General features: G+C 45.1%; 1 protein-coding gene across 1 annotated transcript; it reads right to left on the bottom strand.

Moving 5' to 3' along the window:
* Positions 1-1,670: 1,670 nt before the first annotated feature.
* socs7 (suppressor of cytokine signaling 7) lies at positions 1,671-23,039 on the bottom strand. The gene is made up of 10 exons (XM_040146765.1): positions 21,484-23,039; positions 20,338-20,417; positions 18,185-18,289; positions 15,326-15,460; positions 15,018-15,163; positions 13,337-13,505; positions 5,183-5,311; positions 3,814-3,949; positions 3,009-3,152; positions 1,671-1,805 (listed from the first exon to the last, which is right to left on the bottom strand). The coding sequence occupies exons 1-9, from the start codon at positions 23,037-23,039 to the stop codon at positions 3,032-3,034; spliced, it is 2,577 nt and encodes an 858-aa protein (XP_040002699.1). The 3' UTR covers positions 1,671-1,805; positions 3,009-3,031.
* Between the last annotated feature and the right edge of the window lie 899 nt (positions 23,040-23,938).

Genomic DNA, 23,938 nt, shown 5'->3' with positions numbered 1-23,938 from the left:
TCAAGCTACATCCATGAAAAATAGCTACAGACAAGTGGCAACAGAGATGGTGACAAGAACGGATGAAACTGACTAAGTTGTACAGGTTGCTGTAAGTCGACCAACCCTGTCTCCTAGAAATCAAACATCTATGTAACAAAACTGCTATAGCAAATATGTTTTGTAGAAAACGTAATCACTGGCTGGGTTATGTTCAAATGCAATGTATTTTTTTGAATGAATGAAGCGCGGCATTTATTAACAGCAGTGGCAGCGGCAGGAGGTGGTTGGGGTGGATGGGGGACGTACGACTGTCACATCCAGAGGACTGTCTGTGGTTTAGGCAGCAAAAACACTTTGGTTAAGGGTCGGGAAAGGTGGTGGCTTTGGTTAAATGTGAATAAACAGGTTGTATCTGAAGTCAGTGTGAACTTTTTTCTGTATTAAACCAGACCAGGATCTTTCCTGAACCTGAACCAAGTGCCGCGAGAGTCTAAACATAACCATAAAAAAGTTTAATAATGCTGTAGTCACTACAAGTGGATATTGTACTGAGGGACTGGATATTTTGGAGGAAAAGAAATGTGTGATACGATCAGTATCACTGTATTTGTGACTTGGCAAATACGTAAATAGGTAAAGAAAACGTAATCCGGTCGCAATTAATTTTTGTACAAAAGTAGTTCGATGTATGGAAACCCATTGTTTAGAAAACAGGGTTGAAGTTGACGTGAAAGGATTACGACTCTTACATCGACATATTTCATCGACCGTTGACAAAAATGTTAACCGTTACTGAAAGCGGCCACTGCAGATTCTGTGTTGACTGAAAATACCATCAGCAGGGCGAATACATCAGTTGCTACTGTTCGATTAGAGAGCGAAGTGAAACAAAATAAAGCCCCTTTCAAACAAAAATCAGCTAACACGAACATAAATGTCAGGCTGAATGACGGGAGCGAGATGAAACGGCAATTCAGTCTGATCATCGGTTAAAGAAACACAGCTGAAACATTCAGAGGTTGAGGTTTCTGCAATAAATTAGAACTTCAGGTTCAGGAACTTCAGGAGTTATCAAGAGTTCATCAAATCTGTCAGGGGTAAGTGGGTGTAACAAGCACTTCCAGTAAAAATAGAATAAAGTTTTGATTTGGATTTTTAATCCAATTTTTTAAACAGTTGTGTAATTTATGTTAGCATTAGCATTGTAGCTAACAACGGAAACTTGGTTTCGTCAAGCAGAAAAACCAAACACACCATATCCCTTGTTTTATGACAAAAAAACTTCACCCAACCTCCAACATGGCGGCATGTCTCTTAGACACCTGTACTGCGATTGTCCGAATGCTCCGTGATAGGCCTCTGTTGCCCTGCCTCAGTGTGTATATCAATCCTGAGGGCAACTTTTAATCCAAAAAACCTTCATTTTGACAGAATGGAAGGAAAAACAAGAAAAACGGCAGCAAACAACAGTTGTACAAATTGACCAGTGCATTTGTGTTTTCAAAGTCCAGTTCAGCAGGTTCAAGAAATTTGCAAAATCGAGTTCAAAATTAACGCTCTCCTTTTGTTTCCAGCGACATGTTTGCAGGCGAGAACATCTCTGCGGTCCCTCCGAAGACGAGGCTGGGTCCTCTGCATCTGCACTTCTTGTCGACAGTTTTCCCATCATCCAACTGCAAACACTTTCCCTCCTTTCATTAGTCCAAATCAACAGAGAGGCGGGTCCATCCCAGTCCAACTGGACACAGAGATTTCCAGGGACTCTGATCAGCTGATGCTGGAGGGCTGGCAGACCAGTACAGATCAGTCCTCCATTCAGAGACCTAGGCAGAGACACAGGTTTGGAAGGAAATATCACATGAGGTGTCAACATGTTAACAATGACAATCAGCAGGTTAGCATGCTATTGGCTAATTAGCACTTAAGACAAAGTACAGCTGAGGATAGTAATGTCATTATTTTTGCAGTCATTTGGTCTTAAACCAAAGTACTGGACATATAAAAATACAAAAAGAAAATTACGATTCACTCTGCAAGGAACATAATTATGAAACAGCAATTCATCCAATAGTTGTTGAGATATTCCACTTGAAAAACTACAAATGTGGCACTAGAGGAAAAGTCAGGGGATCCCCAAAGTCAGTAGGATTCATCCTCTGGGGACCATGAATGTCTCCATGGATGGCTATGTGGTGCATTTAGTGGCTAAACCATCACATAGCCATTGCCATTCCTTGAACCATGCTGGGTTCATGTGACTAAAAACATCACATTACTAGATTAAAGAAATCATATACATGAAGTTTTGCTGTCACGTGATCAACACACATTTTCTTCGTCGTGATTGCTACAACCCGAAACACACCCGAAAGCGGGACAGGTTTTCCCATTATACTAAGTGCAATAGCTAACATTTACACTTAGGTACGCGTTGGCCATTTTTTCTTCAGTGTTTAACTGTAGCAGAAACAGGAAGATCTTGATGGAATAGTTTGTCATTTTTCGGAATTACCCGCTTTCATTTTCATACCGTTTACCGTCGGATAAGAAGGTCGATACCACTCACATATCTGTACGGTAAATATGACGCTACCACAAGAAGGCTGTTTGGTTAGCCTTGCTCAGCGTTTGCACCGATTAAACAAACCAAATGTAACGTGTTTAGAAGTGAGCTTTAGACGTGCTGGTTGGCAGGTATGCATGTTTCAGAAAGTGGTAAACCATCCCTCTAACCAATTGGCTAAAGAAACCACTGCTTTCTTTGCAAAATCTCAAAAAAAAACAGATAAAGCTGGAAATGATCAGGATATAGAATTTTTTTTAAAGTTTTCATTGTTTTGTCTGTTGTCACTTATGACAGACTGCCTCAGTTTTCTTTTTTCATCCCTTTTTTGTGAGACTCTTTTTCTTAAAGTTTTAACAAGCAAGTGAAGGACGACATTTAGCAGAAAGTTTTCAGTGTGCTTAGAAAAAAAAAAAATGAACGAGTGTAACGACTAGATTACAGTGGTGAGGAACTAACTCACTTGAGCTGAGAAGATCTCTGCTGCTACGTCTGCGACTCGGCCTCCTGCTCTGCTCCCACCGCCCTCCGGATGCTCTTGATTGACAGGTACATCTCCTCCTCAGGGTCGTAGTAATAAAACTTACTCAAGTAGGAGATGAGTGGTCTGCAAAGAGGTGAAGATGGGCACAGAAAAAAAATCAGCAGTCGAAGTCATTCGGGTGCATCTGGGAACCATGAATGCCTGTTTGTGCCAATCCATCAGGTAGATGGTAGATGTCACGGGATAAGTGAGAACTTTGACCTGTGTGATGGCGCTAGATGGAAAGTCAGAGGATCTTCAAAAGCGTTTGAAGTTGTTTCAAGAGCTGGCTCCCTGTGTGTTGAGCTTTTGGGATGGGTGCAAACTAATTCTCCTGAGGACAATTTTATTAGTTTTGCATAATTTTGAGCATAACAACAAGCTCACTCCAAACATCTCTGACGGATTTATGTGCTTGAAAAGTGGAACACAACTATTCAAAATGCTAAAGAGCTAAAAAGCAGCAAAAAAAACAAAACAAGAAACAGCAACAAAAACTATGCTTAATTGTGAGCAAAGAGCCTGATGTTTGATGTCACACGTAGCATGAACATAGCCTCTTTAAGATCTAAGGGTTCTCGACAAACTCCTGGTCAAAAACTTTGGATGACCCAAGGGTTCAGTTTTGCGTTTTTAAATGGTGGTCATGCTTCACAGCTTACACAGTTTGGTCATGGTTTACGCCAGGTGCACATTTCAGCGGGTGGATATTTAACAGGTCACGTGGCTGATAGGAGCTGAGTACCTGGGCAGTGGAAGCTCCTGGATGTGGTCGATGCGGACAATTTGTCGGATGCAGAAGCGACAGAGGTGCTGTAGTGACTTCACATTGCTGAAGCGAGATACAGGATACAGCAGCTGAACTGGGGTGGGAGGAAGACCTGAAAAACACACACACACAAACACACACACACACACACACACACACACACACGCGCGCGCGCGCACACACATACAGACACTTGTACTCCTTTTGGTCTTAATTAGCTTTATCTCCTGTTAAAGAGTAAGTCTGTTATTATTTTATATGTCTATTATTGTCAACTAATTCCATCAAAAAAGACCAAAACCATCTAACAATGCTTTTTCACTTCGCCTCCTCTGTCTGTGGCTCTCAGCTCCAAGCCCATTGGTTCCCACTGAAGACGCAAATCTTTAAAAACTAGCTCCGAAATATATGGTTTTATTCACATACAAGGCTCCGTTATTTAGTGAAACAGCTGGACACTGATCAACGTCGATCATACAGGAGGAAATCGTGCATTCATTGACGACCATTTTCACCTGTGCATTAATGCACATTTGGCGCTATAGTGAGCATTTATGGCGGCAGGTTCAGTGTGGTATAATTAATAAAGGTATCAAATGGGGTTATTTAGAAGCAGGTTGGCCTACTGCACATAAAAGTTACACGACATGACATTACTTCGAAAGGTTTCCATCTGACATATTTCTAAAAAATCAGTGATAAAAGAACATTATGATATTTAATATCCACGTTGACAATGTCATGATGGATAGATTTGCAGCATAAAGTAAGAGCTACTTGCGGAAGTACCGCTATAACTGTATAATGTTTGGAGATGAATGATAATATTTACATGGAATCCAATTTCAACTTCTTGGCGTTTGTTGATTACTGTCAGTGGTAAATCCAGTTTAAAGGTCCATTACCGCCAACGGCTGGACCGGCATGGGATAAATCAAGTGTGGGCTAAATGCGCTGCATGTTGGGCTTTTTCAGATGTGGGTCACACTTAACTACTACCTGACGACACGTAAACATGCATTAAATGGCTGTAAACTGCACTGCTGTGGGTATTTGGGCGGATATGAGAAATGCAAATGCACAAGCTTATATGTACGTATACATATTTAAGACACGTAAATTGGCTGTGTGTCTTCAACATTCAAACATGCCGTGCGATGCGTCAAAAACGGTCACATGCGTTGCTGCCTTCTCACAATCATAAATCATTCACAGGCTAAACGCAGGCCTAGAGACGGTTAGATCTATTCCTCCTCTTCTATCCGAGGCACTTCCCACTAAGTGGCAGCTCACATCCATTTTTGATCGGCTGGTGCTGCGTGCGGATACATGACCTATATTTTACCTGGGACTCTGGAGCGGAGGAAGTAGAGGAATTTGCCGTTCTTGGAGTGCATGATGGCTCGCTCGATGAACTCCACCACCGAGTGGCAACGGTCCTCAAACTTCGGGTGACACCACAGGCTGAACGTCCCTGGAGGCGGCAATAAATGTTTTTCTTTATGTATCACATGTAGCCTTTTATCATCTATAAATCATTTCCACATTAATGATGAAACATCTGTATCATTACAGTAAACAGGTCAGATCTCCCTGTACATGCTGGCTGGTTTTTGCAGAGCAGTTTTGTATTTGTGTCACAGCAAATGTTTCCGAGTCATATCCTCTAGTGTCTGTTTGAGGAGGATATTCAAAGTCAGATCCACAAGTTTCCCCTGTTGCCGCTCTACTCTTGAATACATGGCTTTTTTAAGGGCTTGATTCCGATTGGCTGAGCAGTGGAAACAGATCTAAGTGGACAGCCCTAAGAGGGTGGTGCGCAAAAGGAGAGCTGCACAAAAAGGAAGTTCTACTGGTTGGTTATTTACCACGACTTGTGCAGCTCCAAGCTGGGACGTCAAGTCGTGACTTTAACTTCCTGGAAGATGTTTACTTCTGGGAAAAACATGCATGCATCTTTAATGTTGATGTCATGTCTCACATCTAGGCATAAATAAAGACCATGAAACTTCTTTCCAGGCCTGGATTTCCACCTGAGTGGACAAAGTTTGTTTTTTGAGTGTAAAATGTCAACCTCAGGAAATATCTTGGTCATAATTCTTTAATGCTCATATCCATATCAAAATTTTTTTTGTTACAGTATGTGTTTATTTAAAATACTGAAATGTTCGATATTTGTAACTCTTTCAAAAATCCCTGACTGGTTCGGCTATTGAAATAGCATTTTCATCCTCAGCCATTATCCAAAACGACCCTTCAACCTGTCCGGACCCAGCATCCATCACATAACGGAGCGAAAGATCCCATTTCATGACATCATTCATTCCAGGTTTTCAGGGCAGGGTGAGGTTAAAACTTGAGACCTAAATGTTTTTGCTTTCGAGGCTCAAGTCAAGTCAGACATTTACGCATGTAATTGGGCCTCAAGTGAGTACAGTCTCAGAGGAGTCATTGTTTCTGGGACTGAGGTCTGACTCAGGTATAAGTCAGCCCAGTCTATGGCTCTCTGGTCTGGAAGCAGCTGTAATGACAGATACAGTACAAAAGCTGCTAAAATGGGCATCTCTCAACCACTTTAAAACACTCACCGGCACATCAAATCGTTCCCGCTTGTTTTCATTTGAGTGACAAGGCGTTTATGAGACAATCCGGTGTTTTTTACATATTTTATTAAGAAGTAGAACAACCTTGTCAAACCATACGGGAGCATTTGATCCATCAGTGTCCACTTTGGAAATGTAACTTGGAGAGGGAGGTAAAAGTTCTCAGTTTGATGGCTTATGATTCCAAATTCAAACCAAGGACCCTTGGTCAAAGGCTTGAGCAATGGGCAGACAGGGGCATTACAGCAATTAGCACGATAATTGAAAGGGGAAAAACGAAGAGTTTTCAAGCTTAAAGAAAGAACATGATTTGGAGGACCAAGATTTTTTAGGTACTTGCCAGTTAGGGATCATTTTGAGAAAGAGATAAAACCAGATTTCCTTTCTGAGCCAACTTGAGCGATTGTGACACCGTGTAACGCGCTTCATTGTTTTATCAAAGTTTGAAGTGGAGGGGTGGGAGCTCTGCATCGTATTTTAGAGATAAGTGAGAAACAGAGCTCAAAATACAAATATCTAAAGATGACTGATAAAATATAACTAAGGTACAACCAACAACCACCAGCTCCTGGTTGTGGAAGGAATTGGTCTGAAAAATATAGTCAGATTCTTCACTACTCCCCAGACTATAAGTAGATTTTCATCTACAGAACTGCCATGCCTGAGGCCGTGTGGTGAGAAAAATGCAGACCACACTCATCCACACCATGAGAGAGCATTGCGACGATGTATGGGTAGAGCTGAAAGTGATATTAGGCTACGAATTACCCAAGACGTGCGGGGTGCTGTATTCGGGTAATCTGGCACGAGAAAGTACGCAACACAAGGGCCGACAGCAAGTTAAAGTCGTATTAGCGGTGACCAAGAAACGCGAGCACAAGGAAATGGCGTGAAGACGACCCCCCGTACTCCGAGACACTGGCTGGACATTGTTTAGGGGACGTATGATATGGAAAGACTCACACATGTTCTGAGAATTCAACAATCAACTGTTGTTGAAAAGTGGGGCAAAGTGGACTGCTTATAAAACCCATCGCAGAGGCATTACCAGAACCTTTATATAGAGGCTGAGATATATAAAGTTGTATCAGTACTTTAATGTGTACCTCACAGACACCAAGGTCTTTGTTTGTTCTTCAATAATAACATGAAGATCAACAGAATTTAGGTTAAAAAAAAAAATCCTTCAGTGTATATGGAAACTTATACAGAATAGTAACCAGATATGCAGATACTGCACATGGTTCCCACTGGACAGCATCAAAACACAACTCCCTATGCAGGGTAACATTGACCTGCCGGGGGGCCTGGGGCAAAAATGAACCAGCTCACTAATTAATGTGCTGTACAGATAAGTGTATTTATCCCCAAATGCCTGTGGCTAATCCTTGAAACACACATTTGTTTAGAAATAAGCAAAGCATATGCATAGTATCAAGTGAAATATTTAAGGTGTTACATTACAACTAGATTTGACACAGGGCCCCTTTTTACAAGGCCTCAGCAATAGGTAGGTAAAATGCATGTAACCAGTGGCATGCAATGATGTTCCTGATGATGTCTGCTCACTAGGCAAAGATGGCTAGGTGTGTTGGGTGGTGCCGGAGACGACGCCAGAGAGTGAGAGACCGATGTGGGTGATGGTATCACGGTTTCTTGCTGTCCATTTGGTTTTGTTTGTAAGGTTTGTTTTGTTTGGTCAGTCCATCTAGTCTTGCGCGGCCTGTGGACGAAGAGATCCCAGAGTGCATCTTTCGAGGGCGGACCAACTGTTTTTGCTTTTTCTGTTTGTTTTGTTTCGCCACTACCCTATTCCAGGGGCAACTGATGGCCATGATCCCTGGTAGGACTCAGATCCAAATATGTTTGCTGGGTGTATTCACTTGTGAATTTAAGTGCGGTGCTTTCCAGTGATGAGCGCGACAACTTCGTGTGATTTCCTTTGGTCCTTACGGTTCCCAGTCAAGTCTGAGGTATTATTTAGGTATGTGATCAGCCACCTTTTGCATGTGAATAGGGTCTTTATGTTGTCTGTCATGTGTGTTGTGCTTATTGCAATAAATGTTGACATTTGTAAATTTACATTTTTCTATCACGGATTTATTTAACGCAAGCGTAGGACTGTAGTACTAGACGCCACAGACTGGAGCCACCTTAAGGCCCTTTACCATTTGAGTTAACACCGCACAAAATAATTGCCGCACAGAGAGCCCAGTGCCTTCAGGGCCCCAATTAGTAATCCAGCCTTGTCCCCATGTAGGGACTCATACTAAAGCAATCAGCTGTCTTTACAGCTTGGCATCCAAAACAGTCAAATATCAGAGGATGTAATAATCGTCAGCAGGATTCATCCTTTGGGGACTTGAAGTATTTGTATTTAATTTCACGGCAATCCGTCCAAGAATTGTTGTGATATCTGAGTCTGCACCAAAGTGGTGGGCCGACGAACCGACCGCCAAGGCACTAACACGGCTCAAAAACGGCCCGAAAAGGAGGTTTAGTATAAGATTTCAGAGTAAAAACCTCCCATTTGGACCGAAAGCCCACTATCCACAACCAGCCCATCTGTGATTAGACACATGCAGAGTGAAAAGACACATCTGAATACGTTGGTGTGTGTGGGTTGACTTCCCGTTGACCGCTCAGAAGTTGTTTTCCTCAAAGCCTCTCCGCCCTCGATTCATGTCAGGCCACAACGCGTTCATGCAAACGTGATCGCGTTGATGTGAATGTGTTGTGTCAGTCGGGACTGCACGTCTGAATAATGAATGTGTTTCCAGGCATGACTCCATAGCTTTATGATGGTGACTCATTAATGTAGAGCCGCATCTATGTATGTCTATGTGAGTGTGTGTGTGTGTGTGTGTGTGTGTGTGTGTGTGTGTGTGTGTGTGTGTGTGTGTGTGTGTGTGTGCGTGTCTGCCCGGTCACACATGTATCTTTCATGAGTCACCTTGTTCGTTTGTCACACATGTGGCATGTATGCAAATACACATGTGGTGTTATGTGAGTTATTCATGCTTCAGTACTGTAGCGTGACCTTATTGCATCTCTATAACGTGTTTGTGTTTATTCCTAATTTATTTTTGCTCTTTTGTTCCTTTATGTACGCTGACTTTTTTGGTCTAATTTGTCTTGCACAGTTCTTTTGTTGTCCTGCTGTTCCGCTCTAATTATCACCTCGGCCAAGGCGGTTATGTTTTCTCCCGTGTCTGTTTATTTGTCGGCAGGATTAATCAAAAACCACTGAACCAAACTCGGTGGAGAGATGGGGCGTGCGCCAGGGAAGAACTCGTTACATTTTGGGGCAGATCCAGATCATTTACTATGAATTTGAATTTTTCTCTCTGAAGTCTGGTGTATGTTGTTTCACATTGGCCTTGGCAGAGATCTGCGCTCTGCTGAGTGCCATTCTAGTTGTCAGTGTGTTTTGTGTATTGTATGGTCCAAAAAAAGTCTAACTATCAAAAGTAACTATCATATATTGTTATCATAGAGACAGGAAATATTGTTGTGTAAAATTAAAGAAGCCTATTTTAAACCCCGAAGCCTTTAAAAACAGTGTAGGGGAAGAAAATTTTCCTGAACTTTGGAAGTTTTCACGTTTTCCTCTGTCTTTTTAAGGGACAAAATACTCTGAATGTTGCTAAAAGTACTCGTCCAATGTCATACCAAAAGTTTGAGGTAAAGCAAATTTTTTACTGTGGCAATTTATCGAACGTACAGATGTTAACTGCAGCTGTCAGCTAGATTCAAGAGTGCAAACTAACAATAACAAGTCCATTTTTCAATTTCTTTTACATGTACTGTACTTAGGTACAGATTTGGGGTACTTACTTTTTACTTCACCACTGTATCTGACAGCTCTACTTACTTGTTATATTACAGATTAAGATTTTCCATTCAGGAAAGATTACGAGTTTATGAAATATGATGCACTGTTATAGATTAAACTAGCCAATGGCATTTTGAATAGTTATAATTAGAGGAGTCGCAATTATTAGGCCATTGATTAGTTGATCAACAGAAAGTTACTCGGCAAATATTTTGTTAACCGATTAATAGTTTAAAGTTATTTTTAAGCAAAAGCGTCAGAAAACTGATGATGACAAACTGCCATTTTTCCTTGTCTCAACATTATAATAGGTTGAATATCTCTGGACTTTGGACTGTTTGTTGGATAAATCAGTACATTTGAATGTGACATTTGCTGACATCACCTTGGACTCTCGGAAATTTGTGTTTTGTCTTGGTTTTTTTTTCTGTTTTCTGAGGGTTTAGGGAATAGACGATTAATTGACAACATAATTAGCAGATTAATCAATTGTGACAATAATCTCGCGGCCCCAAAAGTTTGCTGCCCCTCAACCAGCCAAAACACGAAAAGGCTACTTACACATGAATGCATCAGTAATAATAATGCATGTAACCACTCACAAGGGCCATTTTTCTGCATTCTGAGGACTTTAACTTCCGATACTTTGAGTATAATTTGCTAAAAAGACTTACTTTTTTTTTTTCTATGTGACATTTATTTTCAATGCAGGACTTTTCCTTGCAACGGTAGTATCTTTATATTGCAGTTTTGCTACGTAAGCTTATGTAAATGATCCGAATCCTTCCTCCACCACTGGCCACCTTGCAGTGTGATTATTTTTCGCTCTTGTCTCTTTACATTAATGAGGCACAGTCATGTGCTTCAATACAGCTTCGAAATACACACAAGTTCTTTACCCAAGTTGCAACGTTTTCAACCCTCATGGACGCATCTTCACCTCAGCGGAGCAAATCTGCATCCACTTAAGTTCTTCCATTGGTTTACTTTGAATCGTAGCACCTCTAAAATGACCCCTGGTTGATTCGTCGACTTGTGACAAAATGTTGAAGGTAATTTCATTTGCTCCTCTTAGATGTATAAGACCTAATAGTCAGCACATCTTTGACAGTCACATCAACACTCATGTACGTGTTTTGTTGTTCAGCGGGCGCTAGATTTGAACCAATCGTGCTCCATGCCACTGTTCATCCGCTGCGTGGGAGACGATTTGACACGAATGTACTGGAGTACGGTTTTACAGGCAAACTCATACACAGTATGTATGTTAGCGTAGAGTCGGCTTGCATGTGTGCATCGAAGTCTTCTGTGACTCATCATGGTAACGTGTCCTATATGTGGTGTGTGTCCATATTACATGCCTGAAGTGTTGGATGACCAGCATATGGATGCACATGTTTCTGTGGGCATTATGTGTGTGTGTGTGTGTGTGTGTGTGTGTGTGTGTGTGTGTGTGTGTGTTTGAGAGAGAGAGAGAGAGAGAGAGGGAGAGTTTGCTGAGAGCATGTATTATGCTTGCATAGTTGCACACATATGCAAGACATGCATGGAGTTGTGAGTGTGTGTGTGTGCTTGTTTAAGTATTTGTGTGTGCTCCTGCACCTCTATCCACTTCTTTCCATCTTTGCGAGGACCAGTTTTGAGTTTTGGACTGATAGTGAGGACTTAGGACTTTTTTATTTGGACAGCGAGAACATTTTGTTTTCCAAGGTTGAGGTTTAGGTTGAGGTTAGGTTGTAGTATAGGTAAACGTCGGGCATGTAGCCGCGATGGTGCGGATTAAGCTCTGATTACAACTTCCCTACAGTCAGAAGGGTTTGCGTGATGTAAAATTTTCATCGTCCGCACGTCTGCAGGAGTCCATGGGCTAAAATGTACAACTCTATGCATGAACTGTAAGCGCCGACTGTACATGTGAGAACACGTACGTCTTAAGCAGACTCCCTATACTATATTGAAAATGTACACATTTACTGTGTAGTGCTTTCTTTTACGCGTCATTGTCGTCCATTTTAAATCAAACAGTTTTTGTAGAAATTGAGTTCTGTATTTTAGATTTAAAACAGTCTGTGTGCTTTTTCATCCCCCCCAACACGAGTTGAGTTATACTGGTCTGCTTAACGCATTATGTGTACATCTGTGTGTCAGCTGACTCGAGCTTTGCCGTCAGTTACTCCTTTCCCAGACGCATCCAGGAAGGTCCTTGTGATTTTGCATGATTCCATCTTACTGTCACGTAAAAAACTGTGTTCTTGGATTGTAACGTATCAATACTAAAAGAACATAGCGAGATATTTCATGAAATGAAATTAATTAATTGTCTTGAACTGATTCTGTGTTAAGTAACAGCACCGCATAACCGCGACGTCCATTGGCTCGGTTCCCGGCCGGGGGACCTTTGTCACGTGTCATACCCATCTCCTCCGATTTTCTTTCTATACATCTACCACCACTACCACATAATGACAAAAATATCCAAAAAAACACAAAAAACCCTGATGCTTTGATGTGTAGGTTTTAAGGTTAGGTTTTTAACACAAAATGTGTTGCAAAGGACAGAACGTAATGTATACTAAACACATCTTTGTGTTTAATATACCTTCCCGACAAAGTTAATGTCATTACGATACCAGAGGTAATGTCAAAATGAACACAACGAGCATCATTCAAAAACCCACTGATAACACGTTTTTGTTAGTTTTAACACATGCGTTCAAAGAGTGTTTGTAGTATCACGGACGTCTGCTGTCGGCCCTGCTGTCAGCGCCCGTGGCAGTTTGAATATAACAGGGATTTTAATATTAAGGTCTACGGATACGCTCTGTCAACGAGGGGACCTCTGCGTGTGTGTGTGTGTGTGTTTGCTTTAAACCATCGTAGCGAGGACATTTCTGCACTGCGAGGACATTTTCGCAGGTCCTCGTTAGGGCCGGGATCAGGCATTTAGCTGTGATGAACAAGGCTAGGGCTAGGGGCGAGGGAATGCATAATGCTAATTAGGAGTCCTCACAAGTATAGAAGGACAAACGTGTGTGTGTGTGTGTGTGTGTGTGTTACTCACCTCGGTAGTGTTCCATGCGTGTGTGGTGCGTGACCCCCTGCGACCTGAAGCTGAGGCTCAGGATGTACCGAGGGTCTGAACTGTCTCGGACCAGGAAGGATCCATCCGGTTTCCCCTTCAGTTTCATCTCCGCGTCCTCCCAGTTCATCGGACCCCAGTACCAACCACACTGCAGGCAGAGACACCAAAGGGGAACAACCATTCACAGTGAGAACCAGTCTTACTGCTCCCGCTCTCGTTCCCGCTGGTTTGCAGACAGACCGCGCGACGGTGGTGACCCTACAGCTGCCCCCGGGAAACCTAACCGTTCTCCAGAAACCTCTGCTGCCGCCAGCGCAGATGTCGAGTCACAACCAAATTCAAGCAAACCGATCAACCGAGATTCTTTCGTAAGCCGTAGACTCTAGACGTTGACGGAAAACAAAGACTAATTTGCTTGAAAATAGTTTTCGCAATATTTGGAGAATAGACAAGCGTCGACAAGCTGTTTGCATTTTACAACAGCATTAAGCTTTGGTTTTTCTACTCCAATCTGTACTCTTAATGGAAATCTACTAGATTCAGAGAACAGAATTACATGTATTAGGGTTTTGTTTAGAACGGAAACAGAAGAAAAGCATTTTACAATCTAGTACACCGTCAACTCTGGATAATGGAGACATCTTGTGCGCTCCAGCTGCTGCCACAACGCTTAAGCTACTGGATGCCGTTTACCACGGTGCCGTTTGATTTTTTCGTTTAAGATAGCCATCGCAGTCACCTCTGTGAGGTATATGCAAAGCTGCACCTGACGAGACCCAAAGGCCCCAGGTTCGCTTTACATCAACCGCCTGTAAAGAGGAATATCAGCGAAGACGGGCCCTTCCTTACTGAATCTTGGGGGGCCTGGCCTTAAAGAGGGACCGTGTGTCAAAGTTATAATTTCTTTTTTTTTTAATTTTAGGACCATTATTATTTTAGTTTGTGTTGTGCTCATGTGTATCCTCCTCTAAATTCAGTATGTTTAATTTAAATTGATTAAGAAACCTGGCGCAAGGTGTTATTACTTCAGCGTTGGGGGTCTATTTTCATTATCTATTTATTAGCCTGGCAATTCATTTAAAATAAATAGTAATTCTGGGTGTAAAATTTTGATTTGATTTTCTCTCTCCTCCTCTCCCCCTCCATCCGTACGCAATTCGTATCCCATCATTGCTCGTTACTAACTTGGCTTCTCTCGCTCGTAGTTTTGTGCTTTCTCGTCTCTCTCCTCTCTCCTCCTGTCGCTTCCTGCGACCCGCCGGTCAGGGCAGACGGCCGCCAACCATGAGCCGCGTTCTGTTCAAGGTTTCTTACCTGTTAAAAGGGCCTTGCCGCTGTCGCCAAGTGTTTGCTCACGGGGGAAGGTTGGGTCTCTGTAAATATAACTATAAAGAGTATGGCCCAGACCTGCTCTATATAAAAAAGTGCCCTGAGATTAACCTCTGTTATGATTTGGAGCCTTATAAATAAAACTGAATTGAATTGAATTTTTAAGAAAAGACTTAAATGATTAATCAGTTACCAAAGTTGGCAACTAATTTTCTGTCGACCAACTAACTGGTTAATCCACTAATCTGCTGGGTGGTTTCTGGGCGCTGACGTGTATAGTGAAGGTAAATGCTAACCGACCCTTGGCCCTTAATACTTGGTGACATCTTACCTTCTCCAGCTCCCTCAGACTGGCGGTGAAGTTGCTGGCCTCAGACCGACGCAGGGCGCACAGCATGGGGGGTGGAGCCTGTCGGGTGGGGGGTAGCGCGTCAGCCGGCGATGGGGTTGAGTGAGGCAGGGCCCGGAGGAAGGCGTCTAAATCAACAAATTAAAGGTCCAACATGAAGCATTTTTAACATCAACATGCAGCTATCATACGATCAACACCGGTTGAGTTCATTCAAATGAGAGTGTGGAGGAGATGACTGGTCAACCCCCAGCCCCCCGCCAACCCCCCGCTTCCCCAACGTGTCTTACCATTGAGGCTGAGACTGTGCTGGATGGTGGCGTGGGAGGGAGGAGGAGGAGGAGGGAGAGGCAGGGGGAGGGACTGCAGGGAGGCGCCCATAACACTCACTAGGAAAGGCCCAGGCTGAGGCCCGGCTATGTCGTCTGGAGGAAGGACAACAAGGAAAGGAGAGAGTGAGGAGGGAGGGGAGGAAGCAAACGAGGGGAGGAAAGGCAAGGAATGGAAGGAAGGGGGAAGAAGGAAAACAAGGGAACAAAGAAAGTGTCAGGAAGGGAAAGAAACAGTACGACAGAGGGTGAAAACAACAAAAAGGAAGGAAGAAAGGAAAGATAAAAGGGAAGGAAGGAAGGAAAATATCATTTTCAAGGCCATCAGACAGAAAGCCTCAGTCCACCGATTTTATAAAACTACACCTCTTCCCAAGGGTGCTGGAAGTAGTGGGGCCAAGGGGCCATGGCGCCCTCCCCCCAAGCCCTCACAATAAAGCAGGCAAACACAAAATGTGAAGAATATTCAAATTTTCACCCAAGCAAAGAGGACATCGTGTAACGAGGGGGACCGACAGTAAGATGTAAAACGTTCGGCTCGCAGAGTAAAGGGAGGGACCGACAGAGCCAAGGCTCAGTTCACCACCGGAGACCTCTTGCAACATGAGCTTGAGAGAGTCATTCAGGCGGAGAGAGTTTCAGAACCTACTCTCTGTCTGCCTCGCATCAGTACGTTTGTCTCGGAAGTGTGTCAGTGGCCTGGTGCGGGGGAAGTGACTCAGGTGTGCAGCTCGCTACGATGAGACATGTTAGTGCTGTGATTACCAGAATAAGCATTGTCACGCATGAGGGATATTTGGGATCATAGCAGGTTTAGGCGCATTTTGCAGAGCAGCCTCCCTCCTGCCAAAAGCAAAGTTTGCCATTACACACAAGACACGTGTGCGTTTTCACCGATGCCTCCACATGCCAGTTGCTCCTAGAGTGGTTGTAGAGCGTAAACCTAATTTTAACCACATTTAACAAGATTTTGCCTGAAATCTCGGGGCGATATGAAATCGACGACGGTTTTAAATAACATGTCTGAAATGACATAAAAAGCCCGTTGATGCTTTAGCGCTCTGATGACATAATTCATCTGTGTCTGCAAGCTGCTGGCGGTGACGTCATTTCGTTTTCAGACACTGCAATTTACTGCCGCATGCTCAAGTGCAGGCTTGGAGAGAACCTAACCCCGTCTCTGCGCCTCTCTCGTGTTCAGCTGCGTGTCTGGAGCTCGGTGCAGCGCCGCGTTGCCTATCACGCCCAGCGACGCCCCCTCGGATGCGGGCGGCGGGCCGGTGAGAGGGGCGGCCTCCCCCCAGTGAGCTCGCTGGAGAGCCATATACTCAAAAAGCGAAGCAACGGATGGGTTGCCCAATATGCCCCCCCCCGCCCTCGCTTCTGAAATGAATCTGGTGCCCTTGCCCCTTTCTGACCACTAACAGGTAGTTGGTATAGGTGTGTGTGTTCAAAGCCGGATAGAGCTTATTCCTCTGAGCCACAGAGCTCCGTTGTTTCCAAAAACTATTAAAAACACATCAGTGAGCCGCACTGTTGCGCTGGGTGACATGTCCCTCCATTACCATGAACACACACTGTAGTTTATCTCAGTCCCACACACACACACACACCATCACGCTGCCCCAAATACTCTGTAAAACGCCGAATGTGGATTAAGTCACCGCTGAAAATAGTCCCCAGCAAATGCACTATTTCCTCCTGTTTGAGTGACATTTACTAAAAAAATCAGTTTGCAGCTATTTTATGAAAAGACTGAGCCTTTTTTAAAAATATATCTGTGACCCGTTTTTACAGATTTACATCTTCAGTCGGAGCCAACGGGCTTGGAAAAGATAGCATTGAGAAATCGAGTAAGAAATTGTTGGCTCTGGTCTTTGTTAACGGTAATAAAAACACAGAACATCACCAACCTTATCTTTTAATGCAAACCAAAAGGGTGCTTAAGTCGGCTCCATATGTGGGTCAGAAAATATTAGAGGCTTGGAGCAAAAAAAAAAAAAAAAAAATGAACTTGAAAGGTCAGAGAATGGCCTTGAAATTAGAGATGAGGGGAGGAAGAAACACTCAGTAATTTTTTTCCATGTCTAATTGTTTGTAATTTTATCTTTTCTGTTCATGTATCCGTAGGGGTACAGTCTCCTATATTGGGAATCCCCCACTGAGTGATTGATCCTAGCGTAGTTTGTTAATCTGAACATCTTTATATTCAGCTTGAAGCTGCATCAACTGTCCAACAGTCAGTATTTTCAAACTGCTGCATCACCACAAACAAAACCAACATAGGTTAAAAACAAATAAAAAAAATAGACAAATCAGTCCCTAAAAATCCAAACAAGAACAAAAAAGGTTGTGTTTTCTTTCCCCCTGGTAAAGATTGTTTTCCTGTGAAGAGAGGAAAACAGTTTCCTTCTGCCATCATGCCATCGACAGAGTCATCGCATCCATTTTTCAAATTAAATATGTAGTTTGCAGCTGACCTTTCAAAGCTTCTCCAATCAGATTATGGCAGATTACAAAAACTTGTCTGTGTCTGAGTTTCCAGAAATGTAACGACAGAAAACGAAATTGATAAATAAGAATTTGACTGAGATAGAAATGTTAAGAGAAAACTGCCAGAGCTTCCTTTTCATCATAAACTTAGACAGGATAAAGTAGAGCCTGTAACCTGAGGCTTAGAAAGGACGATTTGGTTTCATCTGCTTTCTTGCTGCCATATTTATCATCTTACATATTAAACCATTGTGTGTGTGTGTGTGTGTGGATGAACAAGAGGAGGAGAAACGGACGAAAAGACAAACTGGAAGGAGAAAAAAGTACCTAACAGACTGAGACTTCGGCGTGGAGGAGGGGGAGGCGTTGGGGGGTGCGGTGTGGTCGCCCCTCGCCGCGAAATGTCCACATCCACCAGAGAAACAGTCTCACCTGCAGCCAGGAGAGAGGCAGATGAGGGAAAAGAGGGGAAGGGAAGGAAAGGAGAGGGTAAAGAGTGACAGAAGAAAGTGAAATAAAGACGCAGACAGAACAGGGAGATGGAAAAGGTCCCTGGCTTGTGTGTCTTTCATTGTGTGCTGTTTTGCCTGTGCTGCAGAGTGCCATTAAAGCTGCATCAGGCAGGATGTTTATGGAAAATTACTCCCAGCTAATCAGCCTAAATCACTGCAATAAAGAAGAACATCCCATCGCCGCTAATTGAGATGCTGCAGATTCACTGTTTACCAAAGTGAAATTCTGCAGTTACTGGCAGGAAAAGAAACGAGAAACCAAACGTTAGGAGCCAAATCCCCTCCGTCTCCTTAGCGGCAGAGAAAAACTGGACTCACCCACGTCAGACTCTCGGCCTCTATCATCTCCTTGGCCTCCTTTTCTCGGCCGTGAAACATCACAGACCGGCTGGGTTGGTAAACATGAGCGTGCTGCGTGCAGGACCTCTGGGTTCTGAAGTCCCCGGGATTTCAAATAACTCGCCCCCGCTCCGGAGGGACCACCGGCACGAAGCACCGGCTGGTGCAGCTTTAATGTTTCTGTCTAATTGGTGGTTAGCCCTGTGCAGAGCATGTGTTCATTAAACTCCTATAACTACAAAAATCTTCATTTTACGAGAAGTACATTTAGCAAAAGCCCAAATCTGGAGGAAATGTGGGACACCAGAATGTATTTCTGAGCCCTGTGGAGGTGTTGTGGGCTGATTCTCATAAAGTCAGCTAAATGTTTTTCTGCCGACGGAGTTGCAGACCTCCGCACCGCTCTCACCGTACCCACAGGCCTTTCTGTGCTAAATCTAGTCTTGTCTTGTCTGGTGCACCAGTTACACAGTCTGACTGGCTGAGAACAGCCGAGAGGTTGCAGCGTGTGGCATTTTCGCAGCTCAAGTCCTGCCTGTTTTTCTGGTCAGCTTTTTGGAAATACGCCGGTTTGCCTTCTTGCAGAGACGACCGAATCCACAACTTGCCGTTTTTTTTTCTTTCTCATTTATTGTTTGCGGGTTTCCCCTTTATTTCCGGACTCGGTGCTGAGCTGACCACTTCCTGGCGTACGAGAGCGGTGTCAAACTTCTCGTCAAACTCACCGTTTCTTTAATCTAAAATGGACATGCATAATAGTGAAATACGAAAAAAGGCTCCATACTCTGCTAATGAGTCACTTTGGTGGTTTTGATGGCCGGGTTTTGACCTTCAGTACTTTTCCGGTGCAGCAGAAAACTGCCGAATACTGAAGAGTTCACCCTGAATTGCTTTGACACGTTATCAGTCTTGTTCGTTTGGTTTTTTTTTGACCACATCCTTCCTGATTGAGACAATAATTTGGCCCAGTTCGGGAGAAGCCCTTGTGAAACTTCTCCGCATTGAGACGAAACACGCGAGAAGTTTGGCTCATTTTGTTGTTTGGATAAAAAAGGGGTTTTTTTTACATTTTATCTGAAAACGCACCATTTTGATATCGGTGCAGACACTCAACAGTTCAGATGATAGCCAGCCCCATTGATTAGTGGTGTCGGGTCACACCGTTCATAAATGCCAGTTACATCCAATTCTATCACTTGAGTAAACGATAATGTGTATTAAAGGGCCAGTCTTGATACTTCAGGAAACATGCAGCCATGTTCCAGTCAAGAAATAGGTCCAGGGTGTGTTTAGCCTAGCTTAGCACAAAGACTGACTCGCCGCTTTTTCTCTGACTCACGTGGCAGCAAACTGAATTATCTCGGGTTTCGGGACTGTTGATTGGAAGAATAAGCAATTTGAGGGAATCACATGTGGGTTCAGGAAATTCCGATGGACATTTCTCACAATTTTCTGACATTTTATAGATGAAATTATCAGACCAATCTAGAAAGTAGTCTCCAGTTTCAGCCCTACTGGAGAGTCTGAGTCTTACGGTGCAGTGCCGAGGGGGGGGGGGCTTTTTGCCCAGGAAAGAAAGCGTTGCTGGGGGGGCCAGAGCTCTGGCCAAAGCAGCAAAGCAGGTCTTACCCGTGAAAGCAGAGAGGGAGGCAGAGAGGGAGGCAGGGCAGAAGGCACTGTGGGCCCTGGTCAGTCTGGGCTGGTTGTGGCTGCAGGACGGACACCAAAAGAGACCGAGGAAGAGGAAGAAGAAGAAGAAGGAGAAGGAGAAGGAGAAGGAGAAGAAGGAGAAGGAGAAGAAGGAGAAGGAAAGGCAGAAGGAGGAGAAGAAGAACACGAAATGTGAGTTAGAGTTCAGAGAAGACGTATTAGTAGCTGCAGAGGTTCAGAGAATTCGCTTTTCAGGATTTGGATCCAGCTGTTTTCTTTTTTTTGGGGGGGTCTGTTTGGTGCTCTCTGGCAGTCAATGTGTCTTGACCCCAGCCTTCCTTCGGTGTGCTGCCGTGAGCGACGGCCGGGCAGCGAGGAGGACGGATGGCGACAGCCCCCGGGGAGTTCTTGGACGGCGGGGAGAAGGCCGACAAAGGTGCCGGCCGAAGCAGGTTCGCCCGGGCCAGTAGGAAAACAATGACCACGTTCATAAAGCGTTCATTGTCCGTGGCAGAGCGCAAATCACTTGGAGAGGAATCAACGCGTCTGGACTCTGAATGAGACTTCATCAGGCACATTGAACCCAGTGACTGGATTCAAAATGAGTTGCCGGATGCTTTTACAGCCCATCACATCTCTCTCTCTCTCTCTCTATTTTCTTTCTTTCTTTCTTTTTTCTAGCAGCTTCCTCATGTCACAGACTTCCAATTGTTTTGGAAGACGGACGGTTTCTGTTTTTCGTGCTTCAACCTCCTGACCTGTGTCCCGAGAACCTTTACTTTGGCCTCATTCACAACTTCCGAACTCGCGGTGAATTGGGCGTTTTTAGGTTAAAAAAAAGAGGAAAAAAAAGGAAAAAAGTAGCCCTACAGGCCGGGTGGGAGTAAAAGCATGAATGTTTCATTTTTAAATTATAAGACATATATAAGCTGTTCTACATTCACTCGCTGATTTATTAACAATTCAGATCTTGGCCTTGAATTCTCGCCCGGGACGGTTTTCCGTGCGTTATCCATGCAGAATTAGTTTAATCTCCTCTCAGCGAGAATGGGAAATAGGTATATTACGCCCCGAGCCCCTTTCGGACGGACGTTGGACCGTTTAGGTCCACGTGTGGCCGCTCACCTGTCTGCGTCCTGCTCAGCACCGGCGGCGCTCGCCATGTCCACCAGACTCCCGGCAGAAGACACCGAGTAGGTCACCGAGGGCCTCTTGTCCAGGAGGTGATTGGAGCCGCTGCAGCTTTTAGTCCGGAACAGTTTACTCAGGCGGATCTTTAACGAGCCCTTTTTGGACTTCCCCGGAACTTTGAGCGTCTTTTCCCCACCGGCCGCCCGGCCCGTGGGAGTCCGCGGCGCGCTGGCGCACCGCTCCGGCCGCCTCCTGGGTGTCGACGCCTGGCTCGGATTGGGGCTCGTGGCCCAGGGTGAGCTCTGTACCGGTGCAGGGGACGGCGACACGGCTGGAACCTGGGCGACGACCTCTGAGTCCCCGGAGCTTACCTGCGACAGCCGGCTGGCTGAGCTCCCGTGGAGGCTGCACACCTGCGCGCCAAGATGCGCCGCTGCCGCCGCCTGGGTCGCCGCCGGGGCCATCCCCTCCACCTGCCTCCTCAGCTCCTCTTGGAAAGTGCTGATGGAGAAAGCCCCAGACATTTTCTGAACTATTTCCCTTTTCCTGCTGAGCAGAAACTCACTGCGTCCGTTCTGACCATCCGTCTCATCGTCCGGGCACTCCTCCATGCCCAGCCCGGCAACATCCCCGCTCCCCAGCCCCTCCAGCACCAACAAAGCATCGCTGGTCTCTGTGGGGTCATCGCCGGGTTCTACTCCCCCTCCTACCGGCCCGTGTGCACCCTGGCACGAACACTGCGGGAGCTCCCCTGCGTTGAACAGCATCTTGGGTACCGCGCCGACCCCCAGCTCCCCGAACCGCCGGGCAAGCTCGAACACGGCTCCCTCTCGGTCCCTGGTGGCGCAGCCCCATTTAGAGTCAATCACGGTGAGAGGGTTGGATCTCTCCGACAACAGGGGCCACTCGGGCGGGGTAGTGATGAGTCGATGTCGGCGGCAGAGCTCCGCAGCTCCCTGCATCTCCGCGGATACTGAGACCGACGGTTGCGCTCCCCACGTCCGGTCCAGCAGGTTCTGCTGCTGCTGAACGTCGCCGGGACCCAGGGTGTTGTTGTTGACAGCCGGGCCGGAGCAGCCAGACCCCGGGCTCTGGTCCAAGCCCAGAGCGTCCCTCGGCTGATTTCGACGGTCTAATTCTAAAATCCCTTCTCCGTTCCGCATTATATTTGAGAAGACCAGCAGCTGAGGCCGCAGGCCAGGGCTGGGAGCGAAGTCGAAGCCCTGGGCCTCCATGGGGCTCTGCGGCGCCGGAGGCGCGGACAGCGGGGCTCGGCTCTCCGTCCCCCCGGAGTCAGGTGCAGCCGTGCCCTCGCCGCTCGGCGGGGCTTTGTTCAGGCGGCTGCTGGGATGCTCTAGGCCCGCCGTCGGATCTCGGCTTATATCCAACCCCGCTTTGACGCCGCTGTGAGCCAGGACCTCTTTCCCCAGCCCTGCCACCACTCCTCCCGGCGGCAGATTCCCGTTTTCTGCGTCCAAGCGGTCGTCCTCGGCCGCGGAAACCAGGCGCATCAACACGAAATCGGGCGACATATCTTGCGCGTTGTTCATAATTATTCCTCAGGGTCGCGAGATGAGAATTATCAGGCGATCTGCTCTTCACATAGCTAACCGCGGAGATCTCGTTCCCTATAATAAAGAAAGGGCCAAGCCGCCGCTGCCTCTCACAAATAGGCTGTGAGCGAAAATGCCAAAAAGCATATCAGGCGATTTTTTCATCCTCCTCCCCTACGACAGGACGGCATCCATCTGTCAGATATCGGGGAAATGAGCGCGGTTTGCTCCCGGCAGCGGGCGCACCCCTGGGTCAGACATGCGGTCTGATCCGAGTAGAATAAAAGCCAGGAGAGTCCCCGGTCAGTGACCACAGTCTGCCTCTGTGTTCCCAGCCAGGCCCCACCCGCTCCTCCTCCGCTCAGCCCGTAATACCACTTTATGAGCGCCGATGATGAGAACTATAAATTGGTCTGTGGCATTTTAATATCGCTGGGATTCCTGATTCGGCCATACATCTGAACATCTGATTTGTTTTTTCTACTTTAAAAACATTTTTTTTTTTTACCTTTTTTTTTTATTCCCATCAAGGGGACAAAGGTAAAAGGATGACAGCCGAAAGCAAAACACTCTTGTCTTTTTGCAATATCCCTGCAAATTGAAATCATGAATCAATGACCAGCAGTATTTCTGTGCTGCTCTACTGCAGGGCTACCTTTCACTGGTTTACTTTATTTTTTTTATTTTGCTATGTTGAGGTATTTATTAATCCTAATCCCAAACTGTTTTGGCAATGTAGAGGAGCCTGGGTTTGGCTGTAACGATTTTACATTTGTTAGAAAACAAAACTTTACAAACCACAACTCTCGCGCCCTTCGAAGATGCATTGTAGAATTTTAAATATGTAAAACACTGATTTCACTCAATGTTTTCATAAAAATTTTATGTGGGATCGG

Source organism: Xiphias gladius, chromosome 15 (assembly GCF_016859285.1).
Source record: "Xiphias gladius isolate SHS-SW01 ecotype Sanya breed wild chromosome 15, ASM1685928v1, whole genome shotgun sequence".
NCBI lineage: Eukaryota > Metazoa > Chordata > Actinopteri > Istiophoriformes > Xiphiidae > Xiphias > Xiphias gladius.
The sequence above is the reverse complement of the archived record's forward strand: the minus strand, read 5'-3'. Positions and strand labels throughout refer to the sequence as shown.